The 26,492-nt window shown below is 46.5% G+C and overlaps 1 protein-coding gene across 1 annotated transcript in view; it reads right to left on the reverse strand.

The window, feature by feature from the left end:
* Positions 1-26,492, reverse strand: part of MYO18B (myosin XVIIIB) — a 193,889-nt gene that overhangs the window by 84,824 nt on the left and 82,573 nt on the right. Inside the window, exons 22-30 of the mRNA XM_075060087.1 lie at positions 17,755-17,820; positions 15,881-16,009; positions 14,889-15,032; positions 13,212-13,301; positions 8,144-8,263; positions 7,292-7,400; positions 6,149-6,273; positions 4,037-4,191; positions 1,578-1,701 (exon numbers count right to left, since the gene is read on the reverse strand). Coding sequence (XP_074916188.1) covers positions 1,578-1,701; positions 4,037-4,191; positions 6,149-6,273; positions 7,292-7,400; positions 8,144-8,263; positions 13,212-13,301; positions 14,889-15,032; positions 15,881-16,009; positions 17,755-17,820 — 1,062 coding nt within the window. The remainder of the gene's footprint in view (positions 1-1,577; positions 1,702-4,036; positions 4,192-6,148; positions 6,274-7,291; positions 7,401-8,143; positions 8,264-13,211; positions 13,302-14,888; positions 15,033-15,880; positions 16,010-17,754; positions 17,821-26,492) is intronic.

Genomic DNA, 26,492 nt, shown 5'->3' on the forward strand with positions numbered 1-26,492 from the left:
GTGACAGAGCCTTCCTAGCAGCTCCTGCCATCTGGTGCTAACTTCTCTCCATTGCTGGCCCTGCATCTCATTTCGGCTCTCCACTGAAGCATGCCCTCTCTCCTTTGCCTAATTCTCTTAATTCCCTTCTTCCTCTGCTGGGCTCTGTTCTCTAACTGTCATTGTAGTTCTCAGCTCTGTAAGGATTTTTGGGACATGAGGGGTCTGAAAGTTTCTCTAACAAAATAAAGCTGTGTTGCGTTATCACAAGCTTTGATGGACCTGCTTCATTGATTAACTGGGCATTCTGAATACCCTCATTCACTGCAAAATTTTCCCAGCAGCTGTCGTCTCTCTGAGATTCCAGAATAAGAGCTACGGTGTATTAACAAACACTTGACTAAAGCTAGAGATCTTTTTAGAGACACCCCTATGCTGGGTCTGCTAAGAAAAGGATTAGAGCTCCCATCAGCTCCCTCCCTGTCCCTTTCCTCCTGGCCGCTTAAGGGCTAAGATCATGAACCAGGTGGTGGCCAGTCTCTGTTTGGCATGGCAAGTCCGGAGCTGCAGAGGAGCTAGAGATAAAAAGGATATTTTCCAGGAACTGAATGCAGAGTGGTTTGTGGAACTGGCACTGACTGACAGACGTTTCAGCTGAGGGCAAGTCTGCGTGGGACTTATGGGGAAGCAGCAGTGGCTGGGCAGGAAGCCATGGCAGAGGAGCCCCAGTGAGTCTGGCCTGGGGAACTGCAAGCTGCTATTTGCTCGAACAGGCTGGAGAGGGTACCCCAGGCAGTAGAGCTGAAGAGCTTGGAAGAGCCATCAGTTGCCTGGACCCCAGGATCTAAACAGGAAACACTATCACTCCCTTTGAACTTTGTCTATGCCTCTTACCTAAGGTATCTGCAACCTTCCCCTTTCCAGTCAACCCGAGCAAAACACCCTTCCCTTAGCCATGTGCCTGAGCGGTTATTGGGACCCACCAAGGGTAGCATCTACAAGGTCCTGCTGCTGAAGCACCTACAGGGCGTGCCTGCAAGTCAGGGTATACCTGGCACCCTAGAGGCTTGGGGTCCTCCATTACTGAGCAGCCCCAATAGTTACACCCCATTCCAAGTAAACAAGGGCAACTTCCGTTTGAAAATACCCTTCTTCTGCTTCTCTCTTTACACCAAGAGGGGCTGATTGAACAGTCGGCTGCTCCCATTTTACACAGTCTTCGAACTTGGAGTTACGCCAGCATAAAACTGGAACAGTGATGTGCTGACTCTGGTCCCGAGATCATTCCCACAATGCACTGGGGCCCCAGTCCTGCCGCTTGTTACAGACAGACCCCGAACCTTGGGCAAAGCTCTATTTACTTCAGTGGGTTTCTGTGTAGCAGTTGGGTTCCTTGTCTTTCAGAGGAGCCTGATCTGGGAGAGCCCTATGCATCCTGCTATGTGCTAGAAGAAATCACAGAATAAAGGTGTCTCTAGCAGAGTGATTGGTGTCTAACTATCATGACTGTAACTGCAATGAGAAGAGCTTTGCTGGAAGATGCCAGTACTCCAGAGCAGCCATACAAGCAAGGGCAAAGTGGGATATTTTCCTCTTACCTCTAACCTCTGCTGAAGATTACCCAGCTCCCATCTGATGGTGGTATTCTCCTGGGTCACTTTTTCACGAAGGCTCTTTTCAAACACTGACTCTCCCAAGGCCTGGGCTAGCTGCATGTCAAACCTGCCACGTGTGACACATCCGCATTACTGCTCTACGGACAACAGCCCGGACAGAAACACGACTACAAGTGAGCGTTAGCAGGGGAACAGCTCCAAAGGAGAGGGCAAGACAGTGGCAATTAGCATTCACTTGGCCTTGGCCTTGCCAATTGCTTCCGAGGTGAACTCAACTCATCGGGGCCACATAATAGATCTAGAATCTGCAGAGTGTTGCTGTCATTTGGTGAACTGTTAATTACTCCATTTAAGTGCTGGTCTCGTGAAATTGAAGGCTCCTGAACAACAGCTCTGAACATTTAGCCCTTTGCACATACACACCTAAAGCAACACTCAGCAAAGAGCAGAACATTAACAAGAGCTTTAAGTGGCCATTACTAATGTGAAATACTTTAAACTACTCAGCCACGCAGAGTAAGCCTGTGCATGGAGTCTGCCTGAGCACACACAACACTGCAGGCAATTCAGAGATCAGCCTCTTGCGCTGACCCTCGGACTCTGCACTACCCTCTGCGCGCTACAAACCTTGTGATTTCAGAGCATTAATTAGGTGATTAAACTTTCTTGACTTGTTAGTAGATATGGGTCTGACCCAGACCCCTCAGATCTAAACTCAGGATCTGAGCTCCATGGAGATAGTAAAATGAAGGATACTGGCAATTAAATGTTTTGAAAAAACACAGAGGGAGCCAATAAGGGAGCCAAAGGACATCATCTTTTTCTCTGTGCTGTGATGCAGAAGACTCAGCCTTGGTCTCTCACTTCCTTGGGAGGAGCCAGCGCCCCACTCCCTTCACAAACACCTCTTTGGCCAAACAATAAGTGGCAGCACTAAAGCGTTTTGCACCCATTTCTTGGTTACAACATGGTGGCAGTGGTGCAGGAGTTGGAACATGGGCTCCAGGGCTTCCTTCATCCCACTCAAGGACATACAGTATTTTGCTACCAGCATGGGGGACTTACACTGTCAGGGGCAAACCCAGGGATCATCACTAATGGTAGATCTTTAATACATGCAGATCCTGGCCCTGCCTCTGAAATGCAAATTCTATTTGCTGCATCTCGAGGAAGTAGTCACCACCTTTGAGGAAAGAGTGCCCATCCTGCCTCACCTTCCCCATGTCCTTTAAAATGCAGTACGCAGCTCTCTGAAATTTTCCTTACAGAACAATGTTTAAAATGGAAATGTGTTATAGTTACACAGCAACAGAATGTATTGCCTGGCACAATATCCAACATTCAAAGCAGGTGAAAATAAAGAGCCCCACCAGGAATGTCAGCCTCCAAAAGAAAAAACAGTGTTTGAGGCCTACTTTAGGATTCACAATTGGCGTGCTACATGCTATCAGGTTGTTGCCTGGTGCCCTTTAATGGAGATAGTATTTAAACTCTGGGTATCGGAGAAGTCACAGCAGCAGCCTCTGCCTTCCATGGGGGTTCCCTTAAGATGTTCCTGATTTCGTGTGACTAGCAGCCTTTGGCTATAAATGAACTTATATGTTGTCGTCTCATTAGTATTCTTCTCAGGAAAGACAATGCCTGCCTCACTGGGGAAACAGCTGTCCTATTTTCAGAGATCAAAGTCACTCTTGCTTGGAAGGCTTTTTGTGTGAGGGCATCTTGCTGTCCATTATCCACTTCTTAGGCTCCATCTGCATTTTTAGTGGCTGGATGGCTGGTCTTGCTTCTGCTTAACAGCGATTGCTCTGGGAGCTGACCCCAGAATATAGATCAGAGAGCTGGGGTCCCCAAGAAGGGACAAGTGGTAGGTTGTTGAAATGTTCTAATCTCAGGTTGTTGGCCAGCGCCAAGGTTGCTGGGAAGGTCTTGATCTCAGGATCTGGTTCAAAGCCTCCCCACACAAAATTTCTTATTGCTTTAGTGGAGAAAACCATTGCACTCTGAGAAATGAGGTCTCCTGTTCCCTATAGCGGCAGGCTGAGCACACCCTGTCTGGTTGCTGAGAAGGAAGGGTCTGGATTGTGTGTGTGCTCACAGCACAGGGCTGGGGAACCAGACACTAGTCCCCAAATGAAGGGCTAATGTTTCCAACAGCAAACCCAGTCAGAGAAGTTTAAAACAATGGAAAATTTAGGGCTTCTTCCAGGCTGGTGCAGCACTAGAAAAGGAAATGTGGGACAACTGACAAACAGGGAAGTGATGGTTCCAAAGGGCATGGACACAATATGTTTCTAACCCTGCAGAATCACTTGGGGAGAAGCTTTTTGGGGCACCTTCAGGCACTGTGGAGCTCCAGGGGATAAGGTATCTCTAGGCCGGCTCTAAAGCCAGAGCTGCCTCTGATGGCAGACCCCAAAACTAAGTTCCCACAATCTTACTTTTTCTGTTTCTTCTCCAGTTCATGATTGCGGCTCTGCAGACTTTCCATCAGGACCCGTGTGTCCTCCAGATCACAGGCCAAGTGTTTGCACTTCCTCTTCATCTGCTGTGCCACCTTCTTGGCACCCTCATAGGTGCTCTGCACCTCACCGAGCTGCAGGGCAAACAACAGTGAGAAATATCAAGCTGAAATTTCTGCTCAGTGATAACCAGGGGGTGAAATTCACCATTTAGGGGATTCCCAGCATGGAACCTGCCTAAGGCCTCAGTCCATCCGAGAGAGAGAGAAGCCTGAACCAAATACCCCAGTCCAAAAGCACCCAGGCTTTGGGACAAGTTTGGATCCCTGCTCTGAACTTTGCAGCCAGCTCACCAACCTATAAGATGGGCTGAACCTGAACCCCAGCACAAAACACCCTCTAGATTTGGTGAGAAATTCAGAGCTGAAGCTGAACTTTGCTGGCAAAGCTCTCCCAGGCTGAAATGCATCCTGTGCAGACACCCAGCATAAGGGCTACCAAGGTGCCATTTAAATCCACCAAGGCCAAGTCACCACCTCCCTGTGGGCTGAAGCGGGACTTATGTGGTGCAAGGCCTTGTGCTAGGGCTCTATCTAGGGACGCATTTCACCGTCCGGAGGTCCCTTCTCCAGCAGCAGTAGTTCAGAATGATTTAACCCTTGCTACTCTATGTCTATCAGGGTGAGTTCAGGATGCCATAAATGCCCGTTTGGACCCAGTCCCCTCATGTCTGCGATATTTAAGAACATTGAATCCCATCTTTGATGTGAAAGGGAGCCTTTTAACTTACTAACATGGAAAAACGTTTCTGCTAAGGGTACGCACTGGGCTTGGGGAGAAGAGAAACCCAGAGCATTCACGAATGAAGAAGTAGAATCATTAAAGAATAACTTTAAATAAGCAAAATGTTGAGTTAATGAAGCCTGTAATTCTGAACCAAGTATCTGAAAGCAAATGGGCTGTTTTCTTTCACCCTAGCTCCTTAGAATGAGTTGCAATATTATAACTTTTTAATGTACCGTGAAGGTATTTCTTTCTTTCTTTTGCTCCTAATGGCAAGCGAGCTGATTTTCTAATCTGCTGTAAAGAGAGAACCACACTCTCAAAATGCCTCTGTGGCATTGTGAGCTCTTCCTAGAGCTAACATCTGCCCATGAGGCTTATGGCAACAAATACCCCTTGATCAAACATTGGAGAGGTGTGGGCTTGGTTTTTCATGTAGTTTAATGTAGCTTAGCACTTCAAATGTCATTCCAGTTTCTAAGACGATGTGGAGATTAAATGTATCAGCTCCTTGATGCAGCTCGAGACATGCGGAGGCTTGGTCATGGCTCAGGGCTGCATGAAGGAGAGGACTCTAGTTCCATCGCCCTAGGACATTCCCATGTTCAGGTTTCAATTGTTTGCTTTACTTTTCGATCAGCAGAAGCCAAAACATACAAAAGTGGACAGTGATTTTGGTTGCCTCCATTTTGGGGTGCTCCACTTGAGACACGGTCCAGGCTGTCTCCCACCCCCAAGACCTTCTCGGAGCTTCAAGACAAGCACCCACAAAACGACCTGTTGTTTTTTAAAACTGGGGCCACATTTTCCCAACACAACCGACACTCACTGGGAATTTAAGGCCCCGCAGGTGTGTACATGCATCTTTTTATGCATATTCGCACATGTGACCCCGGCTGAATTCTGATGTATTCTTGTGTAAATGCAGCTTAACAAAATGACTTTGTTTTTTTCTCAGATTAACAAAAACTTGGTGATTTTTCTCAGGTGGCAAGAGTGTGGCTGGGGAGACATTATTACACATCTAAGAGCACAATCCTAAAAACACTTACAGACAAAAGAAATCCTTGCGCAAGCAACTAGCCCCAAGGAGTTAGATAGGCACAGAGGTGACCCCAAAGCGCTCAAACCAATTCTAGAGGCTGTGTCAACCCCCATCGCTAGCGGCAATGGTTTTACCATGACAACAGATTTATTTGAGCTCAGGACATTCAGGATGTGAACCTTCTCTCTCCCCTACCCCATCCGAGCAGCTCCCCACTCACATGCATAACGGAACAGGAACAGCGCTGACCTCTCAGCACTTACCTTTTGCTCCAGCTCTTTCCTACAGTTCAAGTCAGATTCCAGCCTCTCTTCAAGCTGTGCCAGGCGTTTCCTGAGAAACGTGATTTCCGTCTGAGCACAGTCAAATCGCATCTGCCACTCCTCGTCTGTAAACAGAAAGCGTGCCCAGGTAGCAGCCTGGAACCAGACAGCAAGCACTCTAAGAAAGCTAATTCCATTTTGACATGGGTGAAGGGTTTTATTCAACAAGTCAGCTAGCCAAATGCACCACCTCCAAGACAGTCTGAGAACGCTGGCCTGATGCAGGTGCACTGCGCAGTGCTGACCGATCAAGGATATAGAAACATCTCTCTTCTGGAGTTCATGTTGCTCACTAAACCCTCTGTGTATGCGACCCTGCAGTTAAACACCTGTCAACTGACTCAGGCTTGGGCTACAAGGCTGTACCATTGCAGTGTAGACATTTGGGCTCAGGTTGGAGCCCTGGCTCTGGGATCCTTCCCCATTGCAGGGTCCCAAAGCCTGGGCTCCAGCCTGATCCCCAACCTCTACACTACAATTTTACAGCCCTGCGAGCCCCAGTCAGCAGACACGGGCCAGCTGCGGGTGTTTATTGCAGTGTAGGTAGACCCTAGGGAGCTAAGCCTTCCCCATCCAATAACCTTAACTGTGCCCTTGCCTCGTCACAAGTGATGTGCCTGTCTGTAAAACCTTCTGGTTTAAATACTCCTGACACTTCTGGAGCGTGGAGTCTCCAGGGCAGCAAAGAAAAGCACCAATGGCTACTTGGGCCGACACACTCGGTCTTCATCCTCGCTTGTCCTGCACTCCGAAGCCGTAGCAGCAGTGACGGGAGAAAGGAGATGTCACTCCTGAGCTATGTCAGACTGGGCAATCCAGAGTGACAGATGGCGGCAAATATGCAACTGGGTTAAAGGTGGTTGGTGGCAAAGTTCTAGAAAGGGAATAGCACTGGGGAGTCCTGAAACTCCCAACAACCAGACAGATGCAAATGGGCTAAAACGGACAGGAAGCTGGAGGCCTCATTCATACTTGGGTTACAGAGGTGCCATTCCCTGAACAGAACAGGGGTGCAGCCATTTACACCCGGTCTGAGGTTGTCTCTGAAGCATATCACTGTTCTTGGTGGTTAGTGTTCCCTACCTCCAGCAGCACCACTTATCCCAATTTCACGCAACTGAATTTGCTTCTGAGCTTCTTCCAGTTGCTTTTCCACGGACTCCAATTTCTTCTGCACTTGATCGTATTTACTCTGAAAGGAAGAAGTGGGTCAGCTGCAAGCAAACTGCACAGACCAAATGGAACCCAAACTATCTTCCCCAGCGCAGCCACACTTCCCACTGTGACCTTGACAGGAAAGGTTCCACTAGTACCCGCTTTTCCACTATCTCTGGCTCCATCAGAAATAAAAGATTCCAGTCCTGGCAACTGGACTCACACTATCAACAGTGAGTGAAACCAAGTATGAAACTGAAATAAATAATAATGAGATCATATGCACTCATCCCTAGTGCCTTTCCTCCAGGATTTCCAAGAGTTTCACAGACAAGGGCAAATGCTGTCTTCAAGTTACAGGTGTGGAGCATGAGCCACAGAGAGGAGAAGTGACTTGACCAAGGTCCCAGTGAGTTAGTGGCAGAGATGCATACAAAACTCAGGTCTCCTTCCTCTCAGGTCATGCTCACATTAGGCCACTCGCCCCTGACTGGCAGCTGCCCAAAGAAGTGAAGGTTCCCAATGTTTCTTACACTTCTCGGTATGCAATGGCTGGTACTGTGTTTGCCCCGGTAACCAGCCCCCAGAGTGCACTTCCCCATTAGCGCAGACTTGAGCCCCATGGCTGGGCACCCTCTGCACAGTCAGAGTGAAAGGGGGCCACGCTGCTCAGTGCCGGAGGTGCGTGCTGGGCTGCCCTCAGCCAGGAGCTGCTCTGTCTGGGGAGAGCACAAACATGCCACCTTGGCCATGGCCAAGCTCTTCAAGCCTGACACTCACCTGCAGTTCTTTTATCTCTCGTGACCCCCGGAGCCGCTCAGCCCGTTCACCTTCTAGGACCTGGCAGGCCGTTTCGCCTTTGAACCGCTCGTCCGAGAGTTCGGTCGTCAAGTCTAAAATCTGGGGGAGCGTAACACAAATTGAAGTCTGAGCTGGCCAAGCACATCAGCGCTCTTCTAGGGGAAGCCAACCAAGGCGCCTTGATTGGAACAAGAGTCGCTTTGGTCCCCCTCTGCCTACTAATAGAGCCCGGCTGAACTGGCTCTATCTGGGCAGCTGAATATGCTCAGTGTCTGAGGCTAGGGCTGCACAATTGACACGAAGAAAATGAGCTACTGACATGTACTAACAGCTGGTTTGGGTCCTGAAGCTGCCCCACTTGTTCTGTGCAGACAGGATCAATGCACGGTATTGACTGACTCTCATTCTCCTCCTTGAAACATGCTTGTTACCTCTCTGGAAGCCTGGCTAGAACCTAAGGCTGCCTTGCGTGGACAAGCTGGAAAGCGCAGCAGCTGGAATTGTCTGAGTGCAGAAGCTCCCTGCGGTAATATTCACTGTTTGTTTGCTATTCCACCTGCTGTCTCTTTTATTTGCTCATGCTCAGAACTCTGCTGACTGCACTAGGTTATTTTTTCACCTTCTCTTGTCCTGAAAGACGCAGTAACAGTTCAGTCTATCCTCCCACACACCCATACAAACCCACTGGGTCAAGACCCATTAATCCCACCTGTACTTCAGCACCTTGGTCTCATGTTCTTAGCCCCCTTCCAGTCCCGCAGTTAGTTGTACTGCAGACTATGTTATTTACATACAATGATTACTACAGGTGGGGCTGGAAATGCCACATATTACTGTTGCCAGACACTGCCCTTCTCAACTGTTTTCAGTTGCTTATAACTTTGCCAAACTACAATTGCTCGAGCTGAAATTTTCTATGCCATGTATCTGCCTCACGCTGAATTTTACTGGAATTTTTCAGCCAAAACAGTTCAACCATTTCCAAGAACAAAGCTGGGCAAAATATGTTTTGCCCACATTAAAAAAAATCTGGCAACCTTCTCTTTGAGATGCTCTAGCATCCCCATACTTTGGAGCAGTGATGTGAAATTAGGCACATGGGTGGATCTTGTGTCAGGGAGGTGCTTTTGGCTATTCCTGTGGCAATAGTAGGGGAGAGACAGATCTGACAAGGATCTGGGCGTGGAGGGAGAAATGGGACTAGGACTGGTGAGGAGAGGAGAATGGGACTGGGATGACCATCCAGGGATGCGAAACAGATGGGACAGGTACAGGTTGGAGGGGATGAGGCAGAAGGGTCAAACTTGGTGAAAGTGAGTAGAAGAGTCTCTGCCCACTAGAGCACACTCCCTTTCGCAGCCTGAATCCAAGATCCCTGAGTCTCACCATCCGTCTGCCATCAGCAAATATCTGTGAAACCCAATGGCAAAATGTCCCATCTCCTCTAGTGCTGGTCCACATAGAGGATGACAACTTACTACTGCTAATGTTTACTCTGTTAGTTCAAATGGCAGAGGTCTGTATGGAGGAGCTGATGGTTCCAACCTAGCTGATGATCCACATGGGTGCCAATATGATGCCACCTGATGGAATTTTTATTTTTTTAGTTTGTTTTTTAAACCTAGAAAATTGCAACCTTAATAATGTTCCTTTAACGTAGGCTTATGTTTGCAACTAGTTATTTATATTACAGTAACCTCTAAAATGTGCACAGTCCTATGCAGACAGAAAAAGAACGTACCGATTGCAAAAACAGAAAAAAAGCAGGTGCAAGGGATATGGCATACAAGCAGTGTGATTGGTTTAATGACTGGTACATGGCCCATTAGTTCCACAACTTGTGTGTGTGTGTGTACACCCATGAACGTTCCCACAAGCCATTAATCACTAAATCAACACAGGGTGGATGGATGTGAGCAACAATCCAATTCACCACCAAGGGGAAGGGAGGAAGGGAAGGAGCAGTCGATAAAGGATTTTCCACCATGAAATGAAATTGGCTTCTCTTCCCCAGGGATTGTAGAGAAGAGGGGAAAGCATTGGCCAAGGTCCAGATCTGAGCCTCCTTTGCTTTGCTCCTTGTGGCTGTATTTCACACCCTTTGCACAGGCACTGGAGGAAAAGGCGCTGCTTCTACAAAACAAGTTGCCATAAATTGGGCATCTCCTTTCTACTCCACACAAATGCCACTTTGGAGGAATTAATTCATTAACATGATAATTATACTGGTGGGAGCCTGGGGACAGCAAACTTGTGTCAGCCTCAAACAAAACCTTCAGCCTGCTCCTAGGGGATCTGTGCAAATGACAGAAAAACGTCTCTGCCAAGAGAGCTAAATCGTTCTTTGCTGCTCACATGAAAACATCATCATCCCTGGAGTGAACACACATTATTTGCCTGATCAATTTACCAGTTTTCTGATGCATCTTCAGCCTCTGAGCATTTGCAATACACTTTATTACAGTGTTATGTGCGTGCCCATGCGCACACGCTCTGTGACCTCAATTCCAGGCCCCACTCCAGTTGGTAGGAGACAGGATGAAACCCTGGCTCCACTGAAGTCAATGGTCAAGCTCTAACTGACTTCAGTGGAGCCATGTTTCTCCCAGACCTCACTCCCCTGCTGGAGCAGAGCCATGTAGCTGACTCTTATGTAACACCCCTCTCCCCTGCAAAGGATTATGCCAAGAATTCTGCCAGGAAGAGGAGGAAAGGCTGGAGGACACTGTGCTCTGCTTACCCCCTAGCTGGCCTTCGGGACCCCAGCCAGATAGGCCTCATATAGAGCAGTTCTGGGGCTGAACCAGCTCCAACTGCAAACAACACCCTCCCTTCCGCCCCCTGAGCTGTGCCCAGTGGATACTGAGGACAGCTGAGGACTGAGGCCACACATGGTCATGAGTTACACACTGGAAAGCAACTAACTGTTGCCGCAATATATTTTCATGCAATTTGCCCCTTGCGGAAACCACCTGACATCGACTGGGTGCTGCGATTAGGGTTAATCAGGTTTCCGCACTGCTCTCACTGCTCAAACTGACCAGGGTTCAATTCCAGTTGAAATAATCAGCATGTGGCTACAGGAATAAGACATTAACTGAGAGTGTGATCTCCCCTTTCTGCAATGTCTGTCTGACCAGGATCTGGCCCTGCAATCAGACCTGGCTGGCTGGTTCCCCTGGAGGCATATGGAAGGCTCCAGAAGTAGAAGTTCCAAACAGATCATTGATTCTTACAAACTGCCCAGAAAATCAGAAAAGAAAGAAACATGCAGGCTTAAAACCATTTTCCTTTCCCTATTTGCAAGCCTCCTGGACAACCTTTTAAGGCACTTTACAGTTTGCAGGAGGGCCGTACAAGCAGCTCCAGCAGTGGAACAAGTGTAGCTTCGGGAAGTGAATTCAATCTGTGACAACGTAGGATCCATATATAGGCGGTTCAGAGACCTGGTGAGTAGCAAGGGCCAGGTGTTTATTCATCTCACATACTCCCAACGTGGAGCCAAGTCTGGGACCAGAGTGCAGACTCCTACATGCTGCCCAAGCCAAGCCTGTTTTGTCCTCAGTCCATCTCCCAGCCCCTTCTTTCTGAAGCAGAATACCCCTGCCCCCAGCTGCTGTCTCCAGAACCCTGATATCTGCTCCAATGCTTCCGCCTTTTAACATCCCCAGCTCACAATGGGGTCACACTCTGTGCCCACAGATTGGTGGGCTATTTTACTGCCTGCCTCCTCCTCTTCTTGTTAGCATTTGTTCCATTAAACTAAGCTACTTCTGGTATCTGCAGACATAGGCACTGGAACTGGGGGTGCTGCCGCAGCCCCTGGCTTGAAATGGTTTCCATTATATCCAGGGTTTGGTTCAATGGCTCTCAGAACCCCCACAACACGAACTGTTCCAGCCTTGCTGTCTGCAGAGGTTGCTGAGACTGCAGTCTGGAGAGTGAGATGAGAAGGTGTTACATTTGTGTACAGTTTCGAGTCTGATCAGAGTCCTTGTCAGAAGGCTGGATTCCACTCGTGAGGTCATTTCTCAGCACCCGAATACCCTGTGTCTTTGGTGAGCTGTGACCCCAGGGGACTGCTGCCACCTCCTAACTACTCTTCACTTTGGTTGCGTAGCTGTTACCCTGTCCCTTGCAGCCAGACTATGAGGTTGCAAACCAGTGGGGGGGTCTGTGTGGGGGGAACAGGGGGAAGACAAAGGGGCTGGAGCCAGAGATGTGTGAGCACCAGAGCAGACACAAGAGGAAATGCGAACAGAGCGTTCAGCGCTGAGAAGTAGATTTATGATGGTGTTTATTAAAGGGGCGTCAAAGTGGCCCAGGAGGAAGCTGTTTTTGAGACACTGGCCCTATGATCTGGATGATACTGGAGAACTCTGTTAACACTGGTCATACTCACTGTGTCGGCCCCTGGGGCTCCAGCAGCACATGGCCCATCCCTCTTCCATGAACTGGGTACCTGCTAGTTACTTCTAATCTCATGGTCTGGCATCTGGCATCAGTACTAGAACCTCAGAATAACAGGGAGCCTTTAAAATTGCTCAGCAGCCAAAATAATGGCAGGCAGCGTACAACGATTCTTCCATCTGCTAGGAGAGAAACCCCCTTCCCCACTCAGATATCCTAATAGGGAACAGCAAAAGCTGCTGGCTTCCCAAATGGCCCATTTCATGCACCTGACCTGATAAAATTAATCAGTGGATAATTTTCTTGGTAGATTAAATATAAAATCAACTCTTCAAGGATTGTTAACCCATGTTCAAAAATGACAACATGAGGGTTTTCAGAGCTGGAGAGGAGTACGGGAGAGAGGAGATGGATGTGGACGGGCATCACAGCATTCTCTCTAAACAATCTGCAAGGTACTGACAACTGGCATGAGCTCAGACGTGTTTAATACACCAGCAGGTTTTAGACTTGTCTGACTCCTCACATAGCCAGTACAATTCAACTTCTCTCTTTTGGGACACACCTTAATTTGCAATTATGATCTAATAAAACCGTATAGGAAAGAGGCTCAAAGAGTTAATTTGTCAAGCTTTACCTTGCTTTCCAACAGTTCTGTGTTCTGCCGAAGTTCACTACGTGACTGCTCTGATTTTTCGAGCTTTCTTCTTAGTGCTGCAAGCTCCTCCTAGATAAAATTGCCAAACACAAACTTAGAGTTCTAGCCTCCTTTATTTATAAATCTAGCTTTTCTGTTAAAAATAAGTGGGAGAGACATAATTACCTTATTAAGAAAATTTACTGATTGCTGTTAATTGCTTGGAATGTGGTTTCTGACACTAATTTAAATGGAGGGAACATCAGCTTTGGTGTATGCACAGCACACATTTAATTAGAAAGAAGCAAACCTCAGACTCTTTGGATGAGCATCCAAGTGCCTGAACGCTGTTAATCTAATAAATATTCTTGAAACCCTGGCCCGCTATCAGGCGGGAGCAGCTGTGAAGACACACACACACACACACACACACTTGTGAGATCCCAGCCTTTCCTCTTGTCAGGCAGGTTAACTATACTGCAAGAAAAGCTTTGCCTGGCAGTGTCTTGACCGTTTGATGTCCGATGCTGAACAGAACCAGAGTGTGCAGAGACATGGTTAAATGCAGACACCAAAGGGCAGCAAGGCCTTTTGGAACCTCCGACAGGTTTTGAGGGATAAGCAAAGGCTTGGGTCAGTTTTCATTTTATCTGACCCAGCTCACACATCCCTAGTTCAAACCCATTAAGGGTGGAGGAGGAGCAGCCAAAGCCAAGGAAGATATGCTGAGGGTTTAGCACAAGCCACGAACTGTGAGAAAGATTGAAAGCTGGTGAGTACCAGTTGAAATATACTCACTGGGCCAAATGGAGCTATGGTTGCAGCAGGCATCACTCCACAGACATCAGAGAGCTGAGCCTGGTCTGTCAGGGTGACTGTGGCCTGCTAGCCCTGTTCATCACTGCAGAGCTCAGTGCTTGGCAGCCAGAAATCAGCTGCTGAAAGTGGTCCCTCCATGGCCTAGGTGGTCTGCTTACCAGAAGGCCAATATTCCAGTGATTCTTCAGGAGCCCTTGGAGTTGGAAAGAGCATGGGGGGTGGGGGTGGGGCCCAGGAAAGTATATTTTAATGGTATGGAGTCTGGGCTCCATGTTAGATTGTTTCGGGCCCCTGGAAAAGGACCTCAATGAATGTGGTGCATGGAAAAGTCCCCCTCTTTAACTGCCCCTTCTCCAGGCAAGGTGAGGGCCGCTTCCCACGTCTCCATTTGGATATGGGAGAGAGGGACCTGTTCCAGAACTTTATATCTGGACCCTCCCACGTCCCAGTGGTGGGGCCATGTCTAAACCAAGGCTAGAAGGGGCCTTTTGTCCAAAACCAGGACTGGGTCCAGTGCTCGCATTTGCATCCAAAAGTTGGTCTTGCCTTTGTAATGGGCTTGAATTTAATTTCACAGACCAACTTGTCACCTGTGTGTTTTATTTTATTCTAAGCAGAGGTTCAGATTCCCATTTTCCTCATGTGTCCCTGAAAAAGCCTTATTCTTATTTCTGTACCTCTGCTTCTCAGACAAGCTAAAAACACACTACATGGCTCACACGATGCAGGACTGGAAACAGGATTTAAAAATTGGATATGACCAACACAATGTGTCTTTCTTCTGGCAATAAAACCTACTTCCTGTCTGGCTAGCGTGCTGAGCATCTCATTTTGTGTCTTTGCTCTACTTTTACATACGTCTTTGACCCGGAGCTGGTCTTCCACTATGTTCACACTAATCAATGGCCGAACACAGCTCATCAGCTGCCACCATGGCCAGTCCTTCACCACGTGGAACACCTCCAGATTCTTCTGGATGCACCGAATGGCTAAGCGCTGAATCTGAAATTACAGCATCAAAAACAGTGGCACTTTTCCAGCAATGACATCAGTCTCACTACATTATAGCGAGAGATGTGCAAGAGTTCCAGATGAGTGCTAACATGGAGCGCTTACCAAAATCAAAACAGAGCGTGGGAATGTGCTGCTTCCAGCAGAGACAAGGCCGAAGAGCTCGGTATTAAGAAGATATGAAAGATGTTACCAACTAACATCAACATGTGGCTTTGCGAATGGATCATTCCTTTCCCAAGCTGCACAGGACTGCATTGCTTGACTTCAGAAAGTCAGTACACGTGGCCCTGAGCTGTGGTTTGACTGGCCTGTGCCTAATTGCTCAGTTATGTTTCATTGGGCTTTGCAAGATTTAGCTTGAAAATTAGAATGTACAAATTAAAAATGAATCCTGCAAACTGTTTAAACGCAGTGAGCTGTGTGTCTGTGTGCGTATGCGTTTCAAGAGGCTGTTATTACCGTTACCAAAGACCCAGGAATTCTGAAATATCGGGGCCAGCGCGGGATACCCTACTCGCACTAAGCAGCTACGCCAGGAACTGCCCCAGCAGTTTCCCTGGGGCTGCTCATGGTACCATTCAACAGTATAGGGCTCATCGGATAGCCCGTGATTAATGGGCAGACACTTGTTCCATCTCCTATTCAATATGATCACTTCAGGCTTTTCGAGGTGTATTGACAATGTCCTGACTGGGGAACAGGAGAGAAAACAGGAACGCCCAGCCCATTCGTGCAGCAGCAGAGCCACAGGTCACCTACGGCCCAGCTGGGTTCTCCCAAAGAAGTGGGCGACCCCTGTCGCATCGCCAAGGCAAAGAGCCCAGGAAGACAGTTACCTTTAATCTCTTGAATTTCTGGCGGGAGAGGAAGCCCTTGCAAGCTGCCTGGAGCAGAATCATGTTCTGGGATATCAGCTTCTCCCGCTGCTTCTCCAGCCTGGAGACTACGCCCGGCTTCAGAAAAACCTGAGGGCAACGGATGGAAATCGATCACTACCAGAAATGTGGCCTCTCACCAGCATTTGTCCAGAAGGAAATAAAAGCTGCTCTTTTAACTGTGGCTTAGTGACCACCCCTGCTAAAGCCAAAAGGCCATATTCTGGCTTCTGATCCCTGCCTGCCAGCCTTCCACTGAGACCAGCAGGAGCCCCACACGCGTGTCTCCAAACTCTGGCGCTATGTCTGTAACAATTAATGATCCATATATGGAGAGTGGGAAGAGTCCCCCCTCTGCCCAGGGCTGCTGTGCCATGGCACTGCCGTCATTGTCCCCCCAGCACAAGTGGGGAGCGGCAGCAGTGAACCCCTCAGAGCTGAGTATGCTGTAGCCATGCTCATGTCCTGATGGCCCCCTGGACCCAGCAAATCCTCACCCCAGATGGATGCTGTCTGAAGGAAGCACAAGCTATGCTTTTTCAGTAATTAACAATGAGTGCCCATCCCCACTCCGCCTCAAGGCACTATTCTTGCTGTCTCCAGACACAGCATCTGCACCACTGTCACTATGGCAGTGAACCTGCCCTCCCAACTCTGGCTCCGGGAGCCTGAATGGACCCCATTGTATTCAACTTCCAGTTCACTCACTGTTTCTACTGTTTACTCCGTCCTCTCTTTTACAGGTGCATGCCCTAACTCCTATTCAAAGCTGCATGTTGTTGAGACATTGACCGAGGATCTTTGGTCATTACCTACTTTATGGGCAGATGACATTGGACTCTCTGCTGCAAAATGCATTTGCAATAGTGTATGCATGAAGTGGTAACATAGGAAGACACATACCAACATAGGTCAGGAAGAAACAAAAGAAACTGTGTCATTTACTTTACCTGCACTTGTTACAAACATGCCTCAAACAACATAGATTGTGCTGATGTACCTGTATTTTGAAAGATCAATAGCACGCTAACTTCAGAGATCCTGTTCCACTCCTTAGTCAAGGAAAACCCTCAGTGCTTTGACCAATATGATTTAAATACTCCATATTACCCTTTTTATATTGAAAACAAATTATTAAAATAAAAGTGTATTTATAATTTAAATCTATATTTTAAAAGAACCAAAACGGTGTCAGAGAGCATTTCCAAGAAAATTGGCTTTCTTGAGATAATTCTGTGATTGCTTCACCCCTATTTGATTGTCTCATTAATGGCTATATTAACTTCACAATCCAGGACAAAATCAATGTTCAGAGTGATGACAATACTAACTCCTATATAACAAGATTTGACTGGTGCTGCTGTCACGCTATTGATAAAATAAGAGGGATTCATAGAAGAAATAATTGCAAACTATTGTATGCAGGATGAAAGAAAGTTATTCTGCTCCCTAGAATAATTCAATGACTTCTTTTTTTCTCTATAGCATCCCCAAGAGGCAGCAGTGTATATATAATTAATTTCTCTTTGCAGTTAGCTTTAAGTTTGAACGTGTTACTGTGGCAACTATTCATCTGGAAATGTCCTGCATGTAGGATCTTAATGGCTTGATGTATAGATCACATCGGGTAACATTTTCAGAAGTGACTGAGTGAGTTAGGAGCTTAAGTCTCACTGATTTCCATCGGGACTTAGGCTCCTAGGTTACAACATGGAAGCAAGAAAAATGTCTTTCGCTGTATTAGGTCACTAGGGGATAGATTCTAAATCTAAAGTGCTCCTGGTCACAAGCCTGGATTTTACACAGTTATGACACAAGGACTGTGGACAACATACCTGACTGCGTCCCACTGCTACACTTTTCTTTTCCAGATCAAGTACCTGGAAGAGTTCTTCTATTGCCTGCAGAGAAAGAGCACATTAAGGACTGGACTGGTGAATTCATTGACCACAGAGACCTGGTTTGACTTGTATTGAAACAACAAGGGAATTGGTATATACTATACTCTTCAGGCCGAATCAGACCTGAGTTACCTTCCACTAAAACTGACAGAGAGCTGCCATTTATAACAGACCTATAGTGTCATGCTGAAGGGAGGGGGTGGCCAGATTAATGGTGTAGTCTTACAGGGTGCACGGTTTTGGTGCATAAGCATTAGAGGACAACCATAGTGTCCCACATGAGGGATGCTGAGCACCCACAATTCCTTCTGAAATTTAGGGGTGCTTAGCTCCTTTTCGGATTGCCCCAAAAGGATCGGTTCCCTCCTGCTCACCACAATGCAAACAGGTGTTTTGCCTTTGATTCAGGGGAGTGCAGAATCAACTCCTTAGTGGTTTGAGCCTGGAGATGCTCAGAGCCCGTCAGGACTGGTCCTTAGAAGCAAAGAGCTGAATGTTCCCTATCAAAGTACAGCACAACTGCACATAAGAGAAAGCGAGACCCAGAACTACAGCCCACTCTAGCCCTGGGCGACTTGAAATGATTCCGTTAGACGCACCCCTGCCCCACCCTGCAAATACCAAAGAGGGAATTCTTCCGTAGGTGTCCGGCAAGGATACATTTTAAACAAGCTTTTATTTTAAAAGTGAACCTCTCAGAAAAATAATTTTTAGTTCTTTGCAAACAGCGACTTAGCAGATGGATTTCATGCCCTCACCCCTGCTGGGCTTTGGCTTCACTTGCAAAACGTTTATTAAAAATATTTCCAAAGCAATGCAAGCAGAAATGACCCCAGTACACAGTGCACAAGGTACATGCCCTCTCCTTTCTCATTCCCTTGCAGCTGTGGCTATGCTGTGGAATCACAACTATCCTGTTATCACCGAGGAGAGCTGTGCCTTCGGAGTATAATGCATCAAACAACACATGTCCCTGTGCAGGTAAAAAATAAGCAGTTTGTTTTTAGGTGTTTTTACTCCCCACGTCTGCTCACATTACTTATTAATCATGAGGTATAAGAATTAGAAGAGCAGTAACTGAACTTACTTTAGGTTTAGGACTTTCATTATGAAAATCATAAACACGGCTTGTTGGAGAATATTTACAGATCCAAGCTAGTCTTGTCGAAGAGAAGACTGTGTCTCATTACAGATGAAATGTATAGCAATGAATGCCATGCAAAGCTTAGTGGGCTGGGATTTCAGGAAAAGCTCCTCCCACCTCCCATTTCCATTCAGTTTGGGGTTTAAATAAATCCCAAACCTCAGTGCAGAACACAGCCCAACCGAGTTTTGTATGATTTCACCCCAAAACTCAAAGGGTTGATTTTCAGCTGTGATGGCCAGCCTGGGCTCCTAGTGACTTCTAATGGATTTAGGACTATTTCTAATAAACAGGGCCAAGTTTACTCAGGCTCAAGTACTTTAACAAGTCCTGCAGTGAACCTAGCTCACAATTTGGGTTTGCAACAAACCTTCAACCCAGGATGCTTCAGTGGTTTGGAATTTGGTTGTGAACATGTAATTTGAATCCAGTAAGAACATGCTAGTGTGTCTCATGAGTTCTGAAAACATCCTAGTAACGGGGCACCCACAAGCCACTATTTCTGTACTGCCTTCTGTGATGTGCAGTCAGGAGACGAGGGATGTAGCTGAGTACTTTACACTTCTTTTTAATCAGAAACCCTTCCCATATGGATGTTCCCTAAAAAGTGAAAGAAAGGCCCCCAATACTGTTCACAAAGGGCCGTTATAGATGGGCTTTCCTGGATCGTGTCTCTGAGTTCCTTTGACATGAAATGAGAATTGATAACTGATTCCACTTCCACTCCCCGGACAGCAGAAAGACCAAAACAAGAAAGGCACCTCTGAAGCTGACTTCTGTAATACCGAGGCAAGGTAAGACGAGGCCACTCAGCAGTCTCAGAGGGAGAGAGCTATTTGAAAATATCAGGGGATGGAGTTCTGCACTGTCTTAAAAGGTGTCTTCAGGTTTTCGTTGCTTTCTGCAGTACAAAAAGGCTCCTTGACATGCTGGCAATTGGAAAATGTGACATAATCTTCAGAGAGAAAGCAGGAGGACTTTCAGAGGCTAGATTGACAGCTTTTAATTATAATCTTTAGAAGAGCACGCCAAGGCCACTTATCTCTTTGTTTACCAAAAGCCTATACATTTAGGAAGAGCTGCAGGGAGTCTGAGGAGACAGCTCCATATTTCTCACAAATCCCATAAAAGGAGGAGGATGGAGGATTTTCTGGATAGTGCAGATCACAGCACCACTCAACAATACCCATGTTCACATGTTAGCAAAAGCATGGAACTCAGATGCTCTGGTCTTTTAGTCAAGATAATAAACTAGTGAAAAACAAAGGGCCAAAAAAACATAGTGCACATCCTGCTGAAGATGAATATGATCTAAAAGAAGGGCTGCTTGAAAACCCCAGACCTTGGGGAGTTTTTACGATAAAACCTCCAGTAAAACAACGTTCTACATAAAACCTTCCCAGAATAGTCTCTTTCCTTGTTTAAATTCAGACAGGCACCCCTCTGTCACTAGGGACACATTTGTATGAGAAATATTTAAAAGCCACAGCAATATATGTGACCTCTCTGGAGCGCTCCATAGCCTTTTAGTATACAGGACTGGCATTAAAGACTGGTTGAAGACAAAACAACATCACTGAGAATCTGGTTCCCAAATTATAAAAAATACAAAAGTCACACCTTTGGCTCACTCCTTTGAAATGCTCTGCAATCTGCAAGATCACAGAACAAAGCCAAGGTTTCATCAGTCATTTATGAAAATGTCAAAAGCCTATAAAAATGGCTATTGATTTAATTCAGGCACCATTATAACATTCTGAGCTGAATTGAATCCAGCAGTAAAGTTATTTAAAAAGAACAAGAAGAGCAGAGAGGGAGTATAGAGGCTCAAGCAGCTGAGGGCCTCAGAAGTTTCCAACTTGTAATCATTCTGTGACTGCGCAGTCTCTCATTCAGGTTGTGAGCAGAAGAGAGTATTGAAAGATCTGCCAGAGTGCTTATTGGAGAACTACGAGAGAGCATTCCCAGATAAGCTACAGGGAACCTAAACTTGTTATGCTGGGTTTATCTTGGGTGGAAGTTGCTCTTTGTCTATAGATCTCTCCATATTTTACTCGAGTCTTCTCGGGTTTAATTGACAATGAAAATACTCACACGGATTTCAGTGGACATGGGATCAGAACCTGACTTGCATACACAGGACAAAACATATCTTTCTATTAGGAGTAGAAATGGTCCTTCAGAGATACAAGTGACCTTGAATCGAAACCATGAGCAGCAGAAAAACTGCCAACGGACATGGGAACCGGAAAACCCACCGAGGTCAAAGGTTGAATCTGAACTGCTAATTTCCTTGTGTCACCACCAGAAGTCAATACAATTTGTGCTCTTAAATCACATAGGCAATTTTGAAAATCCCACCCAACGTCCATGAAGGCATCACTAGTTAATCCTAACACCTTCCTGCAGGTACTGCTCAGTATTTCAAAGAGCTTTCACAATTGTTACAGATATAAAAGGCTGGTTAATTCTCAGTGATGCCCTTTGCCTTCAGTCATAACATATTCTGTATTTTCAATACCTCTGCTCTAGCATAGCTGGCAAAAAATATTATCTTGTATCACTGAAGATTTCATATCAGTACTTAACTGACACTTCTTCTGAGGCCTTGCAGATTTATGTGGGACTACTATATATGCCATCATTTTTCATTCACATATAAAAAAATGAGAGTATCTTATCGACCTAGCATGCTCACACGGGCCTGTATGTGTGTGAGATCCTATATTTGTTAAGTCAACATGTCAAAGTCTAACAAATCCATTCCAGCATGGAGTTTTGTTGAAATGTGCATTGCTTTGATCTATCTGTATTGAGTTCTGTGTAGAGCTAAGCAGATTTGCCCATGAAAGCCTGACATAAGCTTCCTGGGGGATGTCAGACCCACTATGTAATGCAATTAGATACCATATTATTCATTTCTGAGTATGCAACAATGCAAATTCCCATGTGGAGCCAGGATGTATAAAATCTACGAGAAAAGAAAGAGTGCGTGTTTTCTTTGGTGCTAGCTTCCGAGTGTTCTGGGTGATTCTCTGAAGTACACATCCTTGCTTCCTCTTCCTTGTTAGGCCCATTCTCAAACAGAATGAGGCAACACTGAAATGTGGCCACGAGATATCTGACTGAAGTCAGGCATGGAGGCCAGGACATGCTCAGCAAATGCAACCTCCTTACATTCCAAGTTGTTGGGACTGGGGAGTGTGGAGGCAGGAGAAACTTTGTGTTTAGTGCTCCGCTCACAAGTGAGTTTTAAATCCGTAAGTGATTATTAACTTCGGCCAAGTGTGAGAGTCAGAATGTCTAAGACTGTCAGCGCTTTGAGCAAGGGACTGTCTTGTCTTCTGTGTCTGCACAGCACATAGCGCAACAGGGACCAGCCTGGCAAGTCTTCTAGGAGCAACAAGGAGTCCGGTGGCACCTTAAAGACTAACAGATTTATTTGGGCATAAGCTTTCGTGGGTAAAAAACCTCACTTAAGGTTAGTCTTTAAGGTGCCACCGGAGTCCTTGTTGTTTTTGTGGATACAGACTATCACGGCCACCCCCTGATACTCTTCTAGGAGCTTCAGTACAACAAACACATACAGAACCAATAACAATAATAATCATAACAGCAGGATGGGGCAGTGAGGGACAGAGACTGCCTGGGGGGAACTGTGCCTGGGAATCGATAACCTAGAGCTGAGTGAATAGGGTACTATCGGTAGACCTGGCCAAAGTTTTTTGTACAAAATATTTTTTCAGAGAAAAACATAGATTAGGCGACCCCCAAAGTTCTGCAAATTTATGTTGGTTTCACCTAATTGTTTCAGTAAATATAAATTCCAAAAAAATCAAAATTATTTTTTGGTTCTTTATTTAAAAAACAACACACATGATTCAAAATGCTCCCAACCCAACCAAAATGTTTAATTCAACCCCAAACAGTTTTTTTTTAATTTCAACACAACTTTTTTTTTTTCCAATTTTTTGGAATTGCCAATGCAATTTGGTTATTTGCCAAGCTCTAGTTACTGCCTGGTGGGAGTGTTTTAGAGGTGGAATCAGAATACACATTTATACTGCAAAGGCCCAATGTTGCTCTCCCCAATCAATGATAAAACTCCCATTAACTTCAGTTTGTGAAGGATTGGGTCCTACAGAGGGTCTACACTGAACTCCAGAACTCAAGAATAAAGAAAACATCTCTTCTGCTCCAGTGGCTGAGTTAATGCAGCTAATTGCAGCTTAATGCAGACTTCCTAGAACACAATGTCATTACAGACAGCCGCAGAGATGATGAATTTTTCCAATCCCCTGCTTACACTCTGCTGACTCGTCAGCCTCTGTCTTCCTACAGCATTTAATAACCATATTGACCATTTCCAGCCATCAAACTTGACTGATAAAATCCTGAGGTCTGAACTGACTTTGCACACTGGCAGTTTGCACAACAGGGCACATCTATGTATAATTTATCTCCTATCGGCCTTTACAGACTTTGAATATTTATCAGCTTTTTCATAACAAGTTACATTCCCTCACCCCCCATTTTCACTCAAAATCTACATGAGAGCAAAGGAAATCTGCAAGCAAATAAACCAGTAGTTTTATTCTTAAGCATCCTTCTCCTTTCACACTTCTTAGGGAAAGGGAAGGAGTTGGGTGGAGCTGGGATTTTCATAGACTCCTAAGACAGTTTGGCTCCCAACTGCCCAGAATTTCAATGGGCTTTGGGCACATCCCTGGAAAGTCCCATCCTCGGCCGATAAGCCGCTCTGGTTATACAGTGAGCAACAGCTTCACTTTTCTGCTATGTATATTGCACGTGGCAACAGGCTGACCTTGTGTCATCATTTTCCATTAGAACAGATCCCAGCTCATAACACTCACGACACTGATGAACCCCATGAGAAGTGTCTTCAGTGAAGTCTTTGCTACACAAAAGGCAAGTGGGTGACTAACATGGCCATTAATGAGAAGAAATGGAGAGAGACGTTGATGATTAAATTATCCACCTTCCCGTCTATAAATGCTACCTTATTTTCTTCTCAGACACCCACAACTGGAGGGAATCTGTGGGTGACTTCCCCCTCGGTGTTGGGTGAAGGCAGAGGGAAAGGGTGCCAGGCCCAATCGCTACAGGGAGAACGGGAATCAGGGGTGATTTGTCATCACGCTAAATAAACAGGCAGTGCTACCGTCAGTCAATACAACACTCCTGCACAGGCCAAGCTGGGGAGGTAGATGGAGGAAGCATTACCTCGATGAAGCTTATGCAGCTGTAGTTTTTATGGTTCTCTCAATATAATCTCGGAGGCAGTTGTGGGTCTCTTCGCAGGTCAACACAGCCCACTCTTTGGCTGAGGGCTAACGAAACAAGTCCCTCTGCACTCAGGGGTTCCCTGACAGTGACCCTTTAAGCTTAGGTCTGGCAGACAAACTGCTGCTGCTGCTACTGCGAGCTTTGGTCTGCCCCCTCTGCCTGCTCCATGCTGAGGCTGTTTGCTGGCAAGCTGAGACCATCCACCCACCCACCCACCCGCTCTCACCTTCACAGTAGTATATGAACCAACTGTACAAAATAAAGTTACACTGTATTGTAGGGGACTGCAGCCAGACCACTGCAGAATAGGGCACCTGGTAGACCCCCGGCAGGACTTTTAAATCAGTTTACACTGCTCTCTGGTATTAAGGAGGAACAAAGCAAGTTTCATTGTTCCAAGCTGGTTTCTCCAAGGCCCTTCTCCACTGTGCAATACAGAGGCAAATGCTGAGTAGCGTGACTAGACTCAGATGTCTATTGCATGGGAAAACCAGTTCTGTGAGGAGAAGCACTGGACTAGCCAGGGATCCTTTGCTGCTGTTCCAGTCAAGTTCAGACAGATGCAAAGTGCTCAGGCCACTACACCCTCTATAAAACAATGTAGGAAGGAGAAGCAAGAAGAAATGGAGAGCTGCCCTCACCAGCCAGAGAGGGCATTTAATCCCCATCTCTGCATTGCACCATGTGAACATGCAAGAGCCTTGCACCAGCAGTATTCTAGATCTCAGTGCACAAAAGCCAGCATGCACTCATGTGCTCTTCTCCATGAATTAATCCTCGCTAAGGAACTACAGGGGAAATATGAACGTCTCCAGGTTCTGTGATGAATACTCTGCCTGCAATCATATGGCTGGAAGAGGGAAGCTAGCAGATTAATCTTAGTTCCTTCGCTTATTGTGTCTATGGTTTACCAAATCAGCCATAACCCCAGTGAAGCCATTCACCACCCCATTATGCGCAGCCTCTGCAAGTTTTGTTTATGATACGGGATCTGACGGTTGCATTGCCTGAAACACCACACAGGCTGGCTCTGCAGATCCATGGGCCTATCACTTCACTCGCGGTTTTGCCAGCTTTTGTGACTTTATGTCAGGTGGTGCTCTGTATTTGGTGTTTTCTTTAAAGCCCCAGGCCTCCTGCAGTCAAGTCCTTACTTTGAGATCTCAGCTTTCATCTGTGTAATAAAAGCAAGCTCCCAGCCAGAGAGAAGTTTTGAAACATTTCGCAAGTACAGCTGAAAGCTAAAAGCCAGAGAGAAATAACAAGACCCCAAATGACTCTTTTTCAAAACTTGTGAATGAATGTTTGGCAGCTGGGAATGCTGCTATGAAGGGGCATCTGATTGCAGGGTCGCTCCCTCCCCAGCAAACACACTGGGCATCCACCGCACTTATTCTCATCTGGTATTCATATGCTGATGTGTAATTTCTTCATCACTGGTTGAGCCACACCTGGGAAGCGGCGGCGGACTGAGCAGATCATGCGCAATCCACGTAACCTGGGAGAGACAGAGAGGAGTAGGTTACAGATTTTCAGAGAGGGTGCTGTATGTTAGCTAATCAGTGAATCAGAATGGGGGCAATTCCATCGATCTCTACAGAAAACAAAAAACTGCGGAGCAAATTCTACTCCTCCTGCGCTGACAGCTACGCTGCGGGCGGCTGGTGGAAACAACACAACAACTTTCTATTTTACAAAAAGCCTTCGAAAAAACGGAGGGGGGCGGGGAGGGAGGGCAGGGAGAACATGCTAGTGCAAGGGATTGAAATGGTAGGAGAGAAAGCAAGGCCTGTGAATGCTCGCCATGAAGCAAGGCTGGGCGACAAGAAGGAACATGGGCTTGCAAGCATGTTGTGTTACCTCATCTCCACAACCTCTCAATGGAGTGACAGCGAGGATTGCTCACCTTCTATCTACAGCTGGATAGGCCTTATTGTCCATTTAAATAGGTAGTGACAACCTTACTGCCAGCTCCTAAAGAGACCTGTTGGCCCCTATTGCTGAGGCATCTCTGCACCTCACAATCTATCTGTGAGGTGGGAAAGTATGAGGCTTATCTCCCTTTTACAGGGAAATTGAGGCACAGAGAATATAAGTGGTTTCCCCAAAGTCACAGAGAAAGCCTTTGACGGAGCAGGGAAATAGCCCTGGGACTCTAGAGTGCCAGGTCATCCTTCCTCCTTAGCGCACACAAGCCGTAGCCCTAGAAAGGCAGGCTGGT

The sequence above is a fragment of the Chelonoidis abingdonii genome, chromosome 22 (assembly GCF_003597395.2).
Source record: "Chelonoidis abingdonii isolate Lonesome George chromosome 22, CheloAbing_2.0, whole genome shotgun sequence".
Classification (NCBI taxonomy): Eukaryota; Metazoa; Chordata; order Testudines; family Testudinidae; genus Chelonoidis; species Chelonoidis abingdonii.